The sequence below is a fragment of the Asterias rubens genome, chromosome 18, assembly GCF_902459465.1.
Source record: "Asterias rubens chromosome 18, eAstRub1.3, whole genome shotgun sequence".
NCBI classification, from domain to species: domain Eukaryota; kingdom Metazoa; phylum Echinodermata; class Asteroidea; order Forcipulatida; family Asteriidae; genus Asterias; species Asterias rubens.
In genome coordinates, this window is record NC_047079.1 from 11655552 (window position 1) to 11675790 (window position 20239).

Sequence of the window (20239 nt, forward strand, 5' to 3'; positions counted from 1 at the left end):
ATTAGCTTAGCAAAGAAATTTATCAAGAAGTAGTTTCTGCTTAACAGCTTTATGAAATTAGTCCTTAATCCTTGTCATTTGATTGGAGGATTTAAGGTCACATGATAATTTTAAAATCTGTCGCGTCAGTTGAAAATTGTCAGATTTCAGCATATGCTTATTTGGTGTGTACATCCAGGCTATTTTAAGCCAAATACGTAATTTTGAAAATTTTAAACTTTATTTATTTTTATAGATTCATCTTCCAATCAGATTATATAACAAATAGTGAACATTTATTTGCGCAATAATATTTTATTCATTGAAAGATGGATTGTTCCATTCAACTCTACCTCACCTTGTTGAATGGAACATTCCATGTTTCAATCTATGAAAATATTCTCACCCATTGCACTCATAAATATTCATTATTTACATCTCATGGTTTTTAACCTTGTTTGGCCGGTTGTTTGCACACCTCAAGGCAAACTGTAATTAGTTCAAGCCGTTAGAAGGTCCACAATTTTATTTATGCGGGGAGTTTGGTCACCGGTCAGAAGAGTTACTAGAATACGAAGTCGGCATTAGCTTCAGAAACAAAGATATGATCAGTATCATATTAATATAATCTGCGAAGAAATACATAAAAATAAAACAATTATAGACTGCAGACCCTGGATCTATGTGTTTATTTCTGTTTTAGACCAACAATTCAAGTTATTCCAGAACTATTGAATAGCTATCGTATAACTTTTACAACCATGATTCCGTTTATGGGAAATTACAGTGTTAAGGCCGAGTCACACTGCAGCGATAACGAAAATGATCCCGATCATGACGCAAAGAGAACGCATTCCATTGGTTTAATGAGCGTGTGCGTAGTCCGCGTGGAGCAATTCAAGCAATAGGATGAGTTTTCTTTGCATCTTGATCGTTATCTTTTTCGTTATCGCTCTGTTATCGTTATTGTTTTCGTTACTGCTGCAGTGTGACTCGGCCTTATGGCAGTTTTATTAATAAGGCTCTGTTCGAATTGGTGGCTACAGCTCTGGCTACGACTATTGCTAAGGGTGTTTCCAAGGACATCCTATACTTCAACCCATGATGATGTAGCCGTAGCCATAGTTGTAGCCATCAACTAAGACACAGCCTATGGATAAGGTTAGAACATCAGTCTTAATTTTTGTCTTACTTTAAGTTGTTTTCATTGTATTTGTAAGCTACACTACTCAATCTACACAACTATGTTTTTTCTTTCTTATTCTTGCTTTATTTTCCTAAAACATTGCTTTCATTACACTTAGAATTTCAGTGAAGATGATTTTTTAATATTTCGTGGAATTGTAATGATAGTAATTGTGTCCTTTACAACTGAACAATGTGAGCTGCTCTTTCCAAACTTCGAGACTCATTCCCTGGTTTTGCCTTACTTGTGGAATCCAAACCGAACCAACCATGGTTGGCAAAGAACTCAATTTATCAAAGAATTACTAAGATTCATCTTAAGTTGAGTTTATCACAAAAGTGATTTGTATTGGGTTAGATGTGATGCTCTGCAATTTAAAGTTACACACTGGTTAAGATTAGTGATAGCTATTAGTGAAATCAGGCCCTAAGTTAGTAATCTTCTTTGTGCAAAGACCGTTTCTTAAGTGTGAGAAACAGGAAAGACTTCATGTACAGTGTATTTGCTATTTAGGCTTTGAACGGTTATTTAATTGAGAGAAAAAACTAGGTTGTTGATAAAAGCATTTTGCAAACTGACCAATTTAGCTTGCCTGAAGTCTCTAAAAGTCAGGACCAGTCTTGCTTTCAAGAGGCAGGGCAGACGGTTCCTTCAACTCAAAGTCAGGACCAGTCTTGCTTTCAAGTGGCAGGGTAGTCGGTTCCTTCAACTCAAAGTCAGGACCAGTCTTGCTTTCAAGTGGCAGGGCAGTCGGTTCCTTCAACTCAAAGTCAGGACCAGTCTTGCTTTCAAGTGGCAGGGCAGACGGTTCCTTCAACTCAAAGTCAGGACCAGTCTTGCTTTCAAGTGGCAGGGCAGTCGGTTCCTTCAAATCAAAGTCAGGACCAGTCTTGCTTTCAAGTGGCAGGGCAGACGGTTCCTTCAACTCAAAGTCAGGACCAGTCTTGCTTTCAAGTGGCAGGGCAGTCGGTTCCTTCAACTCAAAGTCAGGACCGGTCTTGCTTTCAAGTGGCAGTGCAGTCGGTTCCTTCAACTCAAAGTCAGGACCAGTCTTGCTTTCAAGTGGCAGGGCAGTCGGTTCCTTCAACTCAAAGTCAGGACCAGTCTTGCTTTCAAGTGGCAGGGCAGTCGGTTCCTTCAACTCAAAGTCAGGACCAGTCTTGCTTTCAAGTGGCAGGGCAGACGGTTCCTTCAGCTCAAAGTCAGGACCGGTCTTGCTTTCAAGTGGCAGGGCAGTCGGTTCCTTCAGCTCAAAGTCAGGACCAGTCTTGCTTTCAAGAGGCAGGGCAGTCGGTTCCTTCAGCTCAAAGTCAGGACCGGTCTTGCTTTCAAGTGGCAGGGCAGTCGGTTCCTTCAACTCAAAGTCAGGACCAGTCTTGCTTTCAAGAGGCAGGGCAGTCGGTTCCTTCAGCTCAAAGTCAGGACCGGTCTTGCTTTCAAGTGGCAGGGCAGACGGTTCCTTCAGCTCAAAGTCAGGACCAGTCTTGCTTTCAAGTGGCAGGGCAGTCGGTTCCTTCAATTCAAAGTCAGGACCAGTCTTGCTTTCAAGAGGCAGGGCAGTCGGTTCCTTCAGCTCAAAGTCAGGACCGGTCTTGCTTTCAAGTGGCAGGGCAGTCGGTTCCTTCAACTCAAAGTCAGGACCGGTCTTGCTTTCAAGTGGCAGGGCAGTCGGTTCCTTCAACTCAAAGTCAGGGCCAGTCTTGCTTTCAAGAGGCAGGGCAGTCGGTTCCTTCAGCTCAAAGTCAGGACCAGTCTTGCTTTCCAGAGGCAGGGCAGTCGGTTCCTTCAACTCAAAGTCAGGACCAGTCTTGCTTTCAAGTGGCAGGGCAGTCGGTTCCTTCAACTCAAAGTCAGGACCAGTCTTACTTTCAAGAGGCAGTGCAGTCGGTTCCGCCAACAGCCCCTTAATATTAATCTGTCGGACATAAAACAAATTACAATACAATGTATTTGTAATTGGTTGAAATGGTTGAGCAATATTGTTGGTGTTTAGGAAACAATAGTTTAGGATTGGAACCAGTATTGTAAGGACAGATTGTTAGTGAAGACTGGTTATTGCATTACTACTTTTAGTTGTTTTTTGTTAGACATCTCGACAGAATTCTTTAATTAAAGTGGACAAAACAAGTTAATTAAATACAATAATCATACATTGGAATCTGAAGGAATTATCGCGGATAACACAAAAATGCTACAATTGTTTAAATTTCCATTGTCATTGTTGTATTGCAGTTAATCTCTATTTAGTCACCATACTTTTCCCCTTCTATTTTGATTACACAAGTATTTGGATATAATTTTCTGAACTTTGCATTTTCTTCAAACTAAAGAGGGAAAAAGTACTAAAACTGTCCAGGATGAATAGTGTAATCAACTCAATTTAATCAAAAACACCTAGAAATTGATTTACCATATGGAATAAATCACGATTTGAGGCTTTCAAAATAACTTTTACAAAGCTATAAAACTTACCGGCTTGGCAGAAGCCAATCCAAGTAGTGCAGTTATCATCAGTGTAAACCGAAACATCATTCTTGCTAAGCAATTCTCTCCCAAAACTTAAAAATTACCCAGATGTGTTTTTTACGCCGAGCTGGCTTTCCCAAGAACCAAATGGATGTGTCAAAGTTGGTAAATTTCACATCCAAGTAGAATAACCAGTGATCAAATGCATGGTAGTCTTTTCTTCAGCCGTTTTATATTATGCATTTTCACATGACACAACTATTCACACATTGGACTCATCACGTGCTATGCTTCGATGTATAAACGGCGTGTAAAGAGTCCTGGTGATTAATTTGGTTTTAAAGATCTACCAGTATAATTTCCAAAATAAATTGTTTGTTTTATGTTATACAAGGTCCTTTCTTTATAATTACTTATCCATATTGCTGGTAGCTCGCAATAAAGATAATATTTATTATTTAATTGTTAATACAAAATTAATTTATTTTCGCAGGACATACACTTTTGTCGAATCAATTTAATGATGATGTATAATGGTGGATTATTCCGTCACTTTGACGGATGAGTGTTCAGCAAAAACAAACGTGTTAGCTATTATGCCTAAGGTTGCTGCTCAGGAGGGATGTTATGCCAATTCTTGATTTTTAGATTTTCAAGTTGCAAATAGTTATATGTAAGTGAAGCCACTGTTGGGTGGTGGAATTGAGGCAAACACTTTACAAAAACAATGCTTTTGACAAGTTGATTGTCAATCTAGACTCAGGGGCAGAAGAGCTCTGCACTTAACAAAAATTGCACAAGTACAAATGCAAATGTCAATTTGTTTAAAGGAACACGTTGCCTTGGATTGGTCGAGTTGGTCTTTGAAAAGCGTTTGTAACCGTTTTTTATAAAATGCATATGATTAGAAAGATGTTGTAAAAGTAGAATACAATGATCCACACAAACATGCCTCGAAATTGCACGGTTTTCCTTTTACCTCGTCGACTTACACGGTCGGCCATTTATAATGGCCGACCGTGTTAGTTCGCACAGTATTTGGAAAACCACGCAATTTCGAGGCAAACTTGTGTGGATCATTGTATTCTACTTTTAAAACACCTTTCCAACCATATGCATTTTATAAAAAACGGTTACAAACGCTTTTTATAGACCAACTCGTCCGATCCAAGGCAATGTGTTCCTTTAAATGAGTACAGAACCTCAGTTACTATAGATATGGGTCTAGATATGGGTCTAGGATCGAAAGTGCATTTTGTAATGTATATGACTTGTTGAAAAACTGCTTAGCACAATTAAAAGAAATTTCTAACTAAGCAAAAATGAGCAGATGGGTTACAACATGCATTGTAGTTTGGTCGGTAACCCAAGCATATTCTGGTGTAAGCATAAGAGCTGAGAGCATGGAGAGAGTATAGTAAGGCCCACACCAGACTGACTGACGAAGCTGACTTTGGACTTGCTTGCTTTAGGGTCGCTTATTAAAAGAGTTGGTAATTAAATTTTATTTTTTAATAAAAAAAAGTATTTGAAAAAAAATTGAGAAATTATGAAAACTGAGACAGGGTTGCGTCATCAGTATTCTACTGCCCCATAAAACAAAACGTCAAATCCACTCTCGGAGTGGATTGGACCAAGTTTTATGGAGCTACATTCTAGCTTTAAAAAGCACTGCTGAGAGAAAACAAATTGGTTGGTAAGAGTTTTTCGCTCATATTATTGAGATCAAAAACAGTCTCTTTTATTTCCTTCAATATTTGCCAGAAATAAAAAATACCAACAGTGCGCTGCGGATCGATGATGACGTGTGCTTTATATGCAAATTACTTCCAATTAACTCCTGTGATTGGCCATTGCGTACACACCTCTTTCACCCCCCCTTAAATATGGAAACACTTGCAACCAATCATACTCGGTCATTTTTCATTATTTTCATTGCAAAGGCTATTCACTTTTGTTTATTTTAAGCGGCTTTCATGAAGAAGAGGGTTTTATGTGTAAGTGTAAGTGTAAAAACTGCAAGCTAAACAAGTATTTTACTTCATATTTTGTGGAAGTTATTTCCCGTGTGTAGTGCGCCCTCTATCATAATTCTTTAACATAAAACAATTATAGTCGGATACCCCTTGTAGGTGAGAACAGTTCAAGATTAAACTCAATCTTGAAGTCAGGGGAGTGCACTGTACTGTCACGCGATTTTGATCATACCACCGATACCACTCATCAAGTTTTACACGTCGTGCCCGCAAGTGAAGTTTCTACACACATTTTCAGCTATTTCTCATACTTGTGACGACCTGAATTCTGCGAACGTATAAAATGCTGACGACGAAGATTTTGCTCCGGAGAGCCTATCAAGGGTAGGTGGACATTTATCTTAGTTATAGAGCTGTCCGCGCTCTCCAAAAAAGTGAAGGACATTTAAATTGAATTAAATTGTTGTGCATTACATGATTACACTTGATAATAATGGGGAACGATATAGTAACTAATAATTACTCATATAGATTATATTATAGTACGACCCGCCGTCCCTGGCTGGAACATTCGATCAAGCTCAAGTTCAACCATGTGATGTACATGTATGTCCAACACTTTCCCCACGCTACTTACGACCGGCCATGCGTGTCGACTACACACTAGCACTGCAGCATGTACAGTGACTGGGAAAGTCAAAGGGGCCTAGTGAGCTAGTTGTAAGTTGGCGGAAGTCAACTCTCTGTCATGAGTCATGCACCACTGCACTGCACTGACTGACATCCTGGGGATGATCTGATGGGTGTAAATTTATTTTAAAAATCTCGGGGTGACTCGCTGGTCTAACTCAATAGATGAATCCTTTCATAAAATTCGAAACACCAGGAAATAATTGAAGGGATAACTTTTCGTACGACGCCACCACTTTTTCACTCATTTTTACAAAAAGGGATATCTCATTGAGGTAAATTAGATACTATGGGTCTATATAGACCTTATGCATTGACGTCATCCAGCAGCCATCTTTGAGGTCAAACAGTGACAAAATAATCGAAACGCACATAGATTGGCCAATGAACAACCTCCTTTTGACCTCAATGCGGGGGTGCCGTACTGAAATGACGTCATGTGCATAAGGTCTATTATTTCATATCGAATGAAAAAGTGGTGGCGCCATACAGACTCTTTTCCAATTGAAGAATAGGGACAAAAACTTACCAGAGCCCGGAGCAAAATGAACACAAATGTTTTGTTTTCATTTCAGTTTGTTTGATTTTTGTTTCAACAGTGTCCGATGTTTGTCATTTAAAGCTCAGAATGAGCCTATCTACCAGTATGCCAAGGGCTCTCCAGAACGTGAGAGAACTGAAGAGGTAAATAAAATATAAATACATTCTTGTGTGGTTTGTGTCCAAATATTGGTTTGGACTTGTCATGAATTGAAGATTTAGTGGGCGCCAGTCAGTTCTTAATTTGGACACTGCAGCCATCACTTGGGTGTAATGAGGTTTTCAAGACAAGATAAGCTGAATTTGGGTATTGTTGGGCTTGAAATAATAACAAGCATTTATATAGCGCAAAAAATACGCTCAGGGACCTTTACAGATTAAAAGAAGTAAAACAAGCAGCCAATAAACATACAAAAATATACAAAACATCTGTAACTAAGCATAAACAGGAATTCCATGAACCCCTAAAAAAGCCACAACAAAACCCCATGAAACTACAAAAATGAGAATAAGAAGAACCGTTAAAGTAAAACACTTAACCCTTGAGCACGCATACCGCCCGGAGGCGCCCTTCATACTACCCCAGATATCGCCCCCACGCCTTGCACCCATGCAGTTTGACATGGTGTACTTTGAGTTATAAACATGCGATTAAAACGCAAACAACAGTCTTAGATAGAGCACGATCTCAAGATGACAACAGTCTTAAAATAGCACATGGTCCACATGAGAAAAAATGACACATTTTAAGTTCATAAGTTCATCCTCTACAAAATAATCACACCGAAAGTTATCCAATGACTTCGGGATACTGCTGGAAATCGATTGAATTCTCATGGCGCAGTTAGGAGTGTATGGCACTATGTTTAATACTGTGTGCGTGCTAAAGGGTTACATAATGTAGAAATACCCACTGGATGACTGCAAACCCCTGTAGGGACCAATTAAGCTTGGGCGATATCGATTTATTTTATTCACGATATATCGCCGACAATATATCGCGATATTCGATATAATCGCGATTAATGAAATTTGACATCATCAGTCTTAAAACTGCAAGTGAAAGTTGTAGAAGAGACAGTCATAGCATAAGAGAGGTGTTCTAATGACCTATTCTTCTGGTTTTACTCCAAACCTATGGGGTGCAAGATGTCTCAGCTAGCAAATACATCGCGATTATTGCGATATATCCCGATATATCGATATTTCGATTAAAACCACATCCATCCGATATCGAAATCGTTTCCAAATTAATATCGCGATAATATCGTGATATTGCCCAAGATTAGGACCAATTTTGGGGTACTGGCAACTAGACTAGTTGGACCTGAAGCATGTTACCACACCCTGAAAATAACAATCATCCTAATGCTGCCCTACATGTATTATTTACAATTTTTTCAGGCATTGAACAGACTTGGAAGCACTGTGTTGGAGGTTCCATGTGTCATAGGTGGAGAACAAATATTCACCGATGACGTTCGTTCTGAAGTTTCTGTAAGTATGAAGATGAAGATGAAATACCAAAAGTTAAAACCAAACACTGTGCACAAACAATCATTTTATGAAATTCATTTGTATGGCTTGATAAATTCATCGCTTATCAGCATTATAAAGTCCACGTCTGTGTTGTATTCTGATCACCCCATCCAGCCAACCAATTTTAGACAAGCAGTCTAGCCCGAACGATAGTCAATGGAGTTTAACCTCATATTTCATGCTGAGCTAACGCATTTGAAACAATCTTTCTGCCATGAAAATGACATAATTATGGAAATTTGTTTGATGAGTGCAAAGGCCACTCCATCTGTGGTTTCTGCATGTATGCATTTCCAGGCTATTTAGTAATACTCAAAATAAAATTGGAAGAATGTCATGACCTAAAAGATAGTAGTAGCATTTAATCTGACCTTAAACTGTCCAATAAATGTACTAAATATTGTTCATATCATATGTACCAAAAAACTAAACTTTTTCACATTTTTAGGGTTAAAGGAACATTACAGAATTGTTTTTTGCTAACAAAACAGTTGCTGGCAGTGTAAGCACTTTATGTTATCCACCATTATACATAAACTGACAAACCTGTAAAAGTTTGAGATCGATCGGCCATCTGGGTCACGAGAGAATAGTGAAGAACCGATTACAAATTTTGCATTGCATCGATGCCAACATAAAAATAAATAAAATGCTCACTGAGCGATAAACTCCAAACGTGAAGTTAGATTATTTATTTCTCATCAAATATGACATTTCAGACAGAAATATTTCAAGGGATGTTTTCAACTATCATCATTATTAGACCGTGTAAGTTTTATGTAAATCTGTGATCTTCACAATTTTTGTTTCGTACCTATTCTGTAACGTTCCTTTAAATATGCTGTTAAGATATTTGACTTGAACTTATTTGTCTGTTACATAGTGTCTAATCTGTTATTTTGTCAACACCATTTTTTATTTCCAATCACGATGGAATTTTCTAATTTGATGTTGTTTATCTTTTATAGCCTTATGACCACCAGCATAAATTGGCGTCAGTGCATTATGGAAATAAGGTAAATAATACTGGCATTGGCTATTTATAGCCTTTAGGCTTAGGTCCTGGCTTGGGTTCTGGCTAAGGCTCTGGCTAAGTCTCTGGCTTAGGCTTAGGCCCAGATTAGGCTCTTGCTTAGGCTCTGGCTAAGTCTCTGACTTAGTCGCTGACTTAGGCCCCGACTTCGGCTCTGGCTATGGCTCCAGCTTTGGCTCCGGCTTAGGCTCCAGCTTGGGCTCGGGCTTAGGCTCCAACTTGGGCTCCGGCTTAGGCTCCGGCTTGGGCTCCAGCTTGGGCTCTTGCTAAGGCTCTGGCTTAGGCTCTGCTAGTAATTTTGAAAACTTACACATTCTGTAAATTGCAAGCAGAGTCTCTGCCATGCTGAGCAGAAGCAGTGGGTTTGAAAAGTGTGTTTATTTTGTGTGTTTTTTTTAATGTCCAAGTGCAAATTTGTATTTCCGTCATAGATGTGCCCTTTACTAAAACAAATACTGTCTTGCCCTTTCAGATATCTAAGGCATGCAAGCTTTGTCAAGCACAGTATTAATCTCTGCCCTCATAAACACCACGCCTTGCTGAAGTGAAGCAATTAACGGTTAAATACATGTACATCACTAAAAGGACTCTAGACACAGACACCCTCGTAGACAGCGTTGTAGCCACGGTGGGCGGCGGTGGGCGGGCCCGCCCAGCACTGACAATTTCCGCCCGGCACTTCAGCTGAAAAATAGACTGCCGCCCACCACAAAATTTCCCCAAAAATTAATAAAAAAATTAAAGTTCTGCTGGTATTGATCACGTTGCAAGAATATAATGTCATCTTTGTTCGTGTTTTGTCATTTTAAATGCAGTTTGTAATTTTTATGAGCCAGAATTTCGAGCAATAAAAACCTCAAACGTGTTTCCCACGCAACTTGCCTCTTGCCATCTTGTGAAGTTTTCTTTGTGAAATGTGCCCTGACGTTTTTATTGAACGAACTGTATTATAGTGTAGAAGGCGTACCGTCTATACAGTCTGACAGCAGTGCTGGTACCGTGCACATGTACACGATGAATGCATGTACATGTGGTGTACACCAGTGACCAGGGCGCGCTGTGGTAGACCCTAGAGTGCACTACAAGTCTAGTCGTGAGGTTTTCGCGGGGATTTCACGCATTCCATGTACATGTGCACACAAACAGAATCGCCACACAACAGTACAAGGGGTGTGTAAAGTCTAGTGTACGAGTTCGCGTATCCCGGATGTAGGCATGTTAACACGTTCGCTTCGTCCACACGTGTGTGTGACAGCGCGCTGGGTTTTTAACTTGAATGAGATCTGTGTAAATTTTAAGATGGCCTCGCACGTAAGCTGGACGACTTTTTTTGGAAAACGGAAAATATTGGAAGATGATATAACAGTATTTCGTACAGATTCAGTTAGTGCTGAGAATGAAACTATACCTGAGACTATCGAGACAGTAACTCCACCTTTAAAGTTCAGTTCAACATCATCGCGGGATTACAACAAGCAAACAGCAGAAACTATTTCACAAACAGTCTGTTCACAACAAATGCATCACAATTATTTTGTATTAACACATTTTTATTATAATAATTGTAATTATACTTAAAAATTGTGATTCTTGTATCTTACATAATGTGCATTTTGCACGATTGGAATGTTAATATTTAGCCCTGAAAACAATCCTTACAACAAAGTACGTGCGCACTGCTCGCAATCTCCGACCAAGTTTAAATTCAGCTGCGCCCACCACTAAAAATGTCCTAGCTACAACACTGCTCATAGACACCACTGTTGTTTGAAGGGAAGCAATTAATGGTTAAATACCTCACTGAAGGACACTAACCTGCGAAATGTTCTCTGAGTGAAGTACCAAGCTAAAGGGATTTATTTTATAAATTAATCAAATCAAACTGATTTTTTCTTTTTAAATTTTGAAGTCTCTGTATATTTTCCTTAATTTTGACCCTTGGTTGCCATGGGAAATTTGTTTTAAAAGATTAAACCATTAATGAATGAATGAATGAATGAATGGTTCTCTTCACTGATTTAGGAGCTTATCAATAAGGCCATAAATTCAGCTCTCTCAGTCAGGAAAGAATGGGAAGCCAGGCCTCTCGAAGACCGCGTCCAAATCTTCCTCAAGGCAGCTGATCTTATCTCCAATAAATACAGAGCAGATCTTGTCGCTGCTGTCATGCTGGGTCAGGTAAGTCATCCCAAGATTTAAAAAAAAGAAAATATATCAAGATTCCACTCAAGACCCTTGAAACTCTGGGCAGATGCTCTACCATCTGAGCTATGAGGCACAACGGTATACTCTCTCAACTTTCCCCTAAGAACCACACCATGGAAAAGAAAGAGCAGTATTATTTTCCGTTAGCAGGTAACTCTTCAACCAATAAAAAAATGTAGAAAGTGCTCAATGCGAGTTGCCATTTTACCAAAACGTGTGTCACCAGGGCCCAATTTCATAGAGCTGCTAAGCACTAAAAATTTGCTTAGCATGACATTTCTTCCTTGATAAAAACAGGATTACCAACCAAATTTCCATTTGATGGATATCGCCTGTTACTGGTATTCAGCTGTTGTTGGCTTATCATGAAAACCACATGGAAATTTGGCTGGAAAACCTGTTTTTATGAAGACAAAAATTTCATGCTTAGCAATTTTTTGTGCTTAGCAGCTCTGTGAAATTGGGCCCTGGTATCGCTATAATGCATTCATGCATGCAGGACACAGAGTGGGGGTTAAGAGTAGCTTTCTTTAGATTCTATTGTACTACTTTGGCTTTGACTAAAAGTCCTTATTAAAGGAGTTTGAGATAATGGTTATTTGTGTAGTCATTGAATCTCCCAACTTTGACACTCATGGTGCATGTAAATTGTCACCCCGGTCACTGGGCCATTTACTTCATTCCTTTAAGGCACTGGACACTATTGGTAATTACTCAAAATAATTGTTAGCATAAAAAATAACTTGGTAACTAGCAATGGAGGGATGTTGATAGTATAAAACATTGTGAGAAACGGCTCCCTCTGAAGTAACATAGTTTCTGAGAAAGAAGTAATTTTCCACTAAAATTAGCTTAAGGACCCGGAATCAAGCATCTGAAAGCACGCAACTTCGTGTGACAAGGGTGTTTTTTTCTTCCCATTATTATCTCCCAACTTTGACGACCAATTGAGTTCAAATTTCCAGAGGTTTGTTATTTTGTGCATATGTTGAGATACACCACGTGGGAAGACTGGTCTTTGACAATTACATGTACCAAAGGTGTCCAGTGTCTTCAAACCATCTCAGCTTCCCAGGGAGTATGCAGACTGCTGCCAAACATGTATCGCACTAAGGTAAATCAGTCACAAGAACCATTTCTGCCCTCGTACCCATTTACTCCTGGGAGAAGTGAAGCTATTATAGTTAAGTGTCTTGTTTGTGGACACAAGTGTCAACAACTGGGATTACCTGATGACTTAGCCACCAGAAGTTGAGTCTGGTGTACCATACAGTTCGGCCATGACACGCTTAAGTTTAGGTTTCAAGCAGTGTTTGTTTGTTTGCTTGTTGGTCACCAGGCAAAGACAGCGTTTCAAGCTGAGCTAGATGTCGTCTGTGAGCTGGCGGATTTCTACCGCTTCCACGGCCAGTTCGCTCTGGACCTTGTGAATATCCAGCCAGTCAGTACAGAGGAGAGTAGAAACTCCATGTTGTATCGTGGTATGGAGGGATTCGTCGCTGCCATTTCGCCTTTTAATTTCACAGCTATTGGTGGGAATCTGGCTGGTACCCCTGCAATGATGGTAAGTTTGTTATTTAGATAATTTGTTTCTTTTAGTTGAACCTAAAATTCCATAAAAAAGATACAGAAAATCTGACTCAAATCAAATTATTTTCAGCATAGTATGTTTGTCCATTCACATGTTGAAACACTTTTGGGTGGTTTCAGGTACTTGAAAACTTAAAAAACAAACGAATTACTTTAAATTAAATTGAAATTGAAAACTGGAGACTAAAGTAGAGACTTGAATGCATGTTACAATTTGGTTTAACTCTTGATCACAACACTGAAAATGATTTTGACTGACACTTCATCAGCAGGATGACGCGGATGTTGAACCTGTGACCTAGCGGAGAGGTGATTCCATGAGCGCGTCATATACGCGGTCATTGAATGGGTCATTGAATGCATGATTTGAATTGACGCGTCATTGAATGCATCTTATTAATAAATGTTGTTAACCAGACATAAAAACAAGAATCCAGAATGTTTTTGTTGTCCCCTATCCGCTCGGTTACACAACCATCAGAAAAACTGCTATTGTGACGGTAGACAAGTAGTTTTGTGTTTCCTGTCTTATACCAATAATCCAATTCAAATGATACCTTTTGTCTGGTTATGGATTCGAACCCGTAGGGTAATGTGGTAGTCTGGAAGCCAAGTCCTGCCTGTTGTTTCTCAAGCTACAAAGTCTTTGAGATCCTTAAAGAAGCCGGTCTTCCCGATGGTGTTATTAACTTCATCCCAGCACCAGGGACTGTCTTTGGAGATGTAGTCACAAAGTCACCTGATCTGTCAGCTGTTGCATTCGTCGGAAGCACAAAGTAAGGCTAAAGTAAATTTTTAGAAATTCGCACAAATATTTATGTTGTTAGGGGTTTAACAGTGATGAATTGACTGAAGCAGGATTTAAACCAACGACCTCCTGATTTGTGTACCGGCGCATTACCAACTGAGCTATTCAGCACTGGTAAAATTGAACAAAACAAATCTTTTTTTAACTCCACTGTGTGTGTTACGAACTGTTCAATTCTGCAGGAAAATATCCACTGGGTTGCTACTTGTGTGGGATTCAAACCCACAACCCATGCATTCTAGAGCAGATGTGTCAACGCTAGGTCTCGGTGTTTGCCAAGTGACAAACAGCCAGCTCAAATTTTGTAATTAGTACCATGTTTAATTGTCACTATTGGGTGGTGTTTATTCTTTTCAGGACATTCCAGAGGTTATGGAAACAAGTTGGGGAGAATCTAGATACATTCAAGACTTTCCCAAGACTCATTGGAGGTGAGTTAAGGTCAACTTGTACAATCATAAATAAATAATTCCCCCCCCCAAAAAAAAAGTTAAAAATTAAAATGCTTGCTCTGTTTGGTGTGCAAGGAAACAAAAGAAAAGAAATATATGCGTGCAAGGATCTAAGGATCTAGCGTGATCTTTTAGCGTGAAAATAAATGACTTCACAATGCAAATCCATGGTGACAAGCAATAATTATTGCCGCCTAATTTTTCTGCTAACCTGTGGAATACGATTGCACCTTTGTCTGCTTACAGTAAGCACAAAAATGTGCTTACCGTTAAGCGGCGCTATGAAATTCAGCCCAGGCGAGAAGGCGGGCAGAGGGACAAAGAATGAATTCATCGTAAAATGTGATTTTGTTTTTTCTAGAATGTGGAGGGAAGAACTACCATCTGGTACATCCATCAGCTGACGTTGATACCGTCGTTAACTGTACCGTCCGATCAGCTTTTGAGTTCAGCGGTCAGAAGTGTTCTGCTTGCTCTAGGATGTATGTGCCTGAGAGCATGTGGCCGAAGGTCAAGGAAGGAATGGTGAACATCCATAAACAGATTAAACTTGGCCCGGTAAGTTTTTGCTTCAATCGGAAATAAGTTGATGGCGTTTAATTGTATTGGTTACAGAATCACATTATATCACTGCGTGTTATGGCCGAGTGGTCTAGTTCACAAGCTCTGGCGTTGGCAGCAGCGGAGTGTGAGTTCGATCCTGGTCTTGACACTTTTGCCCTCGAGCAAGGCACTTGCCCATAATTGCTTTGAAACATTTTGGAAGGTTTTGAAATAAATGTTTGATCGATTTGATTTGGAAGGCTGTGTATTCTGCTCTTCCAACCAGGGATTCTGTTCGTTCTTTGGATGGGACGTAAAGCCGTTGGTCCCGTGTGTTGTGTAACGCATGTAAAAGAACCCAGGGCACTTAATGAAAAGAGAAGGGGTTCACCCCGGTGTTCCTGGCTGTGGCTACTGTATGCGTCGTAGCACCTTGTAAACCCCTACAAGGTGCGAAAAGTTGAAAGTTTGTATACTTCTCGAGTACCTTGTATGGGAGATACTTGCGCTATATAAGACTTTGATATTATTATTATTATTATTATTATGATACCCATGCCTACAACCTAACAGACTTTGTAGGGGTAATCCTGTTTCAGCCACAGGAGTACGTGTAGGGGACAGTCTTCCAATACTTTATTGATTGCAGCAATTATTGCAATTTCGTCTCTTGTTTTGTTTTCTTGTTTCTAGCCCGATGATTATTCATCATTCTTCTCCGCTGTTATCGACGCTGCGGTAAGTTAATGATTCATTCTTACATCCTGTTGAAAACTGTCGAGCGTCGGCATTATGTCTGATCCATTTCTGAACAGTAAAGCAAACCAGTTGGACAGGACCCCACCACTCCTCTTGCTCATAAACCTGGCTTATCCCCCCCCCCCTCCTAATTATATGGGGTTTTTTTTAAAGAAGATTTTTTTACAGCTTGTACAAGCCATTGTATTAATGGTTTTCTTTTACGGCTTGTGCACAGCCTTTGCAATAGTTCCCTAAATTTCCCTTATGGCTTGTATAGAGCCATTGTTATCATTCAGTAATTTTCCTATACGCTTGTACAAGCCATTGTATTAGTTCCATTATTTCCTTTACGGCTTGCACAGAGCCAATGTAATAATTCCATGTTTTTTCTTATGGCTTGTACAGCGCGACTGTAATGATTCCATGACTTTCCTTATGGCTTGATATTCCTTTCTGGCTTGTTCTGGCTTGTTTCCTTACGGCTTGAACAGCGCCATATGTTATTCCTTTATGGCTTGCACAGAGCCATAGTTTTAACTCCATGTTTTTCCTTTACGGCTTGTACAGTCTTTTGACAAGATCAAGGGATTCTTGGACCATGCCAAGTCATCACCAAGCATCAAGACGATAGCCGGTGGTAACTGTGATAAAAGGTATTCAAACAAAACAAAGTTTTAACCATGATAGCTATATCTTAACCAGTTGGGCCGATTTCACAAAGGGCTAAGATTGATCTTAACTGCAAATCAATTTTAGTTGCTTAGTAAAGTGTGATGTCACAGTGTAAATCACTATGGTGATACTGAAAATTTGTCTTATGATGGATTTTATTGCTATGTGAAATCGGCCCCAAGGGCCAAATTTCATAGAGCTGTTTAGCAAAAAGTTCTGCTGAGATTTGTTTTCTTCTGCTAAGCAAGAAATGAATTGGGTACCAGTCGCAGCAAAGGCGACTGTGTGGTATTGTGGCTGGTTACCTATTTTTGCCAAGCAATATTTGTCTGTACAAATTTTTGTGCTTAAAGGCTTCATGAAATTTGGCTCATACCACACAGTATTAGACGAGACCTCCCCAAATAATCCTATAAAGTAAAGGTGTTGGTTCTGAAAAAAAAGCACAGAAATTCGGCACTAGCCCTGTAAACTAAGAATGGTGATCACAAGCGCATAATTTGGTGTCAAGCAGAGCCATGAATATTGGCTCGAACTCTTACTAAACTTGGAGCCAAATAAAGATGCAGTTTATTTGATGTTGTTTTGCAGCAAGGGATACTATGTCGAGCCAACTATCTTTGAGACAGATGACCCGAACGAGAAGCTCATGAAGGAAGAAATCTTTGGTCCCGTTGTCACCGTTTACGTCTACCCTGATAACAAGTTCTCAGATACTGTTGAGATGATTAATAACACGTCACCGTACGGACTCACTGGAGCAATCTTTGCCAGAGACAGGTATGAATAATATTAAAGACAGTGGACACTGTTGGTAATTACTCAAAATAATTATCATCATAAAACCTCACCTGGTAACAAGTAATGAGGAGAGGTTGATAGTATAAAATAATGTGAGAAACGGCTTCCTCTGAAGTGACTTAGTTTTTGAGAAAGAAGTAATTTTCCACGAATTTGATTTCGAGACCTCAAGTTTAGAATTTGAGGTCTCGAAATCAAGCATCAGAAAGCACACAACTTCGTGTGACAAGGGTGTTTTTTTCTTTCATTAATATCTCGCAACTTTGACGACCGATTGAGCTCAAATTTTCACAGGTTTGTTATTTTATGCATAAGTTGAGATACACCAACTGTGAAGACTAGTCTTTGATATTTACCAATAGTGTCCACTGGCTTTAACAATACTAAGTTTGTATTAACAGGTATGATATTCTTTCTACTTAGGTCTGATTTCCAATGTTGTAACCCTTGGGAAAAATCTGAAAAATTGTGATTAAATTTGGGTGAAAAACAAATTAAAGCTTACTCCATGAGTGTATGTCGGCCAGCCCATATACTGGATGAAATGTTTCTATTTTTTTCCAAGGGCCAAATATCATGCCTTCCTATTTATCCACACCATGTGAAGCTTCAACAATACTAACATGAAGTTAATTAATATCTTCTAACAATATTTTTTTTTATCAACAGTGCGGTGGTGAAAGAGACAGCAGGATTGTTGAAGGATTCAGCTGGTAACTTCTACATTAATGACAAATCAACTGGTTCAGTCGTTGGGCAACAACCATTTGGTGGAGGTAGAATGTCAGGTAAGGATAGCTTTTATTATGGGAGATTTTTTTTTCTCCATCAAGATTCTGTTAATTAGTGCCCCATCAAGATTCTGTTAATTAGTTCTTCATTCCAACTTCATTCATTGTTTTTTCTGGTAATCAAAATTTTAACTGAATTTCCATCCCTGATTGTTGGTTTTTTTTTCTCTATTAAAAAGCTGAGTCAAATTCAGGCTCACGATTTCTCAGGATTTTCTCAAAATATCCTTGAGCATTGAAATTTTCTTGAAAGGTGTAAAATCAATCACCGATGGTAGAAAGATGTTGTTTTGTATTTCTGGTGATACACAAAGTGATCAAACCCTCATCATTTGTAATCTTTGTGAGGTTCTGGGTCGAGCATAAAGAAGAGCCCTTTTCTGGAATTTCTTTACTTTCAAACGTTATCTCAGAAGATTTTAAAGCAGAAGTAAGAAGACCCATTCATGTCATGTAGTCGGTGATGACAACCAAATTGTATGTTTAAAACCTGCTTAGTGAAAAGTTATTAACCAGAATGTTTGATCTCTTGTATTTAGGAACCAACGATAAGGCTGGTGGTGCTCTTTACATCCAACGCTGGGTGTCCCCACAATCCGTCAAAGAAACTCACGAGCCAGTAACGGACTGGAGATATCCAAGCATGGAGGTGTAGTTAGTTTTAATCCAAAGAAAAAACATCACCATGGTAACCACAGTTCAGTATACCTATAACTTTTAAAAACCGATTCCCATAGATGATTTTATCTCCATCAATATTCCATAAGTTTCTAGTGTTCGAACCTCTGGATCATTTAAACATCAAAGTGTCCTAGTTTCCGAACGACTTATATAAACCATTAGTTAATTATACTATGTGAGTGTTATAATGGTAGGTACCAATAATATATTAAAATTGACATTTTCTACTGATCAATAACTTTAACTATACACTTTGGCGAATCAAAAATGCAAGATTGGAATACAAATGGTTTTTATTTATGTTGACTAACTGATCAAACATTTTAAATTTATATTATGGTTTTAAGAATACATTTCACAGAAAATTAATGTAACTATAAAGATATATAATCAAGTGCCTTGATTGAAAATGACTTTATTTCTGATATGTAATTGTAATTTTTTATTGGATTGGGTCGGCATGTATCATTTCAGCTGATCAGCTGGTTTCCTTTATAATTGGTTTGCCAGCGGTGCCATTGGGTTCGAATCCCAGTCTTGAAACTTGTGTCCTTAAGCAAGACACTTGCCATTACTGCTTCGGATGGGATGAGAACCCATAGTTACCTTGCTTTGTGTGATGCTGTTAAAGAACCCAGCTCCACTTAAAGTGGAGAGGGCTTTGCCCAAGTACTTATTTTTTCCCTTTTTCTGCTTGGCTGCTGAGTGCTTTATACGGTAAGTCAACCCCAGTGTTTAAAAGTTTCAAAAATCTATCTTCAATTTTTTGGAGCTGCAACTAAAACATAGACAGGTTACCAGCCAAATTGCCATGTACATGTAATGGTCATTTGACTGGTTTCTGCTACTATAATTCAGAGCTGAAAATGTTATGTATAAATTTATGATGAATATTATTTGTGTGAGATGAGTCAGCTTTGGAAACATCAAACAAAAGCTTTTTTAAAGTACACTACTGCAAAGTTTTTAATGAACACAACATGTTTTTCTCTTCATGAAGCTCCTTTTTCTTTGGGAAAGACTTAATTAGTCATAATAATTCAAATGCTCATTATATGTATTTTTTTTAGTCATTGGTTTGTTTGAAATTGTAACATTGAAATGGTAATACTTAAACGTAATAATTTGAGACAATCCCGTTGTTAGATATTGTGTATAAGTATAATATTAATTTTAACCATTCTTCCAATAAATTTACTTTTGAGTAGTCATGATGAATAAAAGGGTGGATATTGAGTCCTTATTAAAAAGTGAAAATGCTTACTGTAGTCACTCGCTTTGTTTTGTTCCCTGTCTGCATCACGCAACATTATTAAACACAGATTAACATAATATCAAATGGATATGCAGTTGCGTGGATTTTGTTATATTGTTTAGACAACTGGATATGCAAAAGACTAATTAACGTCTGGGACAGTTGCGGCTGTGTAGATACAGTGAAGTCCATACATTTTAAATATTTAGAATAGTTTAAAAGTTTCAAGAAAGTTTTTCATTTAATAACGCCAAAGCCAATGCTGATGGAATACCCAAACAAGGGAGGGGC

The 20239-nt window shown here is 38.7% G+C and overlaps 2 protein-coding genes across 2 annotated transcripts; one reads left to right on the forward strand and one right to left on the reverse strand.

Moving 5' to 3' along the window:
• Positions 1–20: 20 nt before the first annotated feature.
• Positions 21–4499, reverse strand: LOC117302267 (soluble scavenger receptor cysteine-rich domain-containing protein SSC5D-like). Its single transcript, XM_033786128.1, has 2 exons — positions 3638–4499; positions 21–3080 (listed from the first exon to the last, which is right to left on the reverse strand). Exons 1-2 carry the CDS (start codon positions 3695–3697, stop codon positions 1767–1769), a joined length of 1374 nt encoding a protein of 457 aa, XP_033642019.1. The 5' UTR covers positions 3698–4499; the 3' UTR covers positions 21–1766.
• A 1317-nt stretch (positions 4500–5816) lies between these two features.
• LOC117302452 (delta-1-pyrroline-5-carboxylate dehydrogenase, mitochondrial-like) lies at positions 5817–19954 on the forward strand. The gene is made up of 14 exons (XM_033786406.1): positions 5817–5991; positions 6897–6981; positions 8242–8334; positions 9345–9392; positions 11432–11587; positions 12954–13178; positions 13793–13980; positions 14370–14443; positions 14826–15022; positions 15701–15745; positions 16316–16401; positions 17012–17200; positions 17891–18009; positions 18552–19954. Exons 1-14 carry the CDS (start codon positions 5951–5953, stop codon positions 18665–18667), a joined length of 1662 nt encoding a protein of 553 aa, XP_033642297.1. The 5' UTR covers positions 5817–5950; the 3' UTR covers positions 18668–19954.
• The last annotated feature ends 285 nt before the right edge of the window (positions 19955–20239 follow it).

Coding starts and splice junctions, on each gene's coding strand:
- LOC117302267 (XM_033786128.1), bottom strand. CDS start 3,697: ATGATGTTTCGGTTTACACTGATGATAACTGCACTACTTGGATTGGCT. Junction 3,081..3,637: donor GATTGGCTTCTGCCAAGCCG/GTAAGTTTTATA, acceptor TATGTCCGACAG/ATTAATATTAAGGGGCTGTT.
- LOC117302452 (XM_033786406.1), top strand. CDS start 5,951: ATGCTGACGACGAAGATTTTGCTCCGGAGAGCCTATCAAGG. Junction 13,179..13,792: donor CTGGTACCCCTGCAATGATG/GTAAGTTTGTTA, acceptor TCGAACCCGTAG/GGTAATGTGGTAGTCTGGAA. Junction 15,746..16,315: donor CCGCTGTTATCGACGCTGCG/GTAAGTTAATGA, acceptor CGGCTTGTACAG/TCTTTTGACAAGATCAAGGG.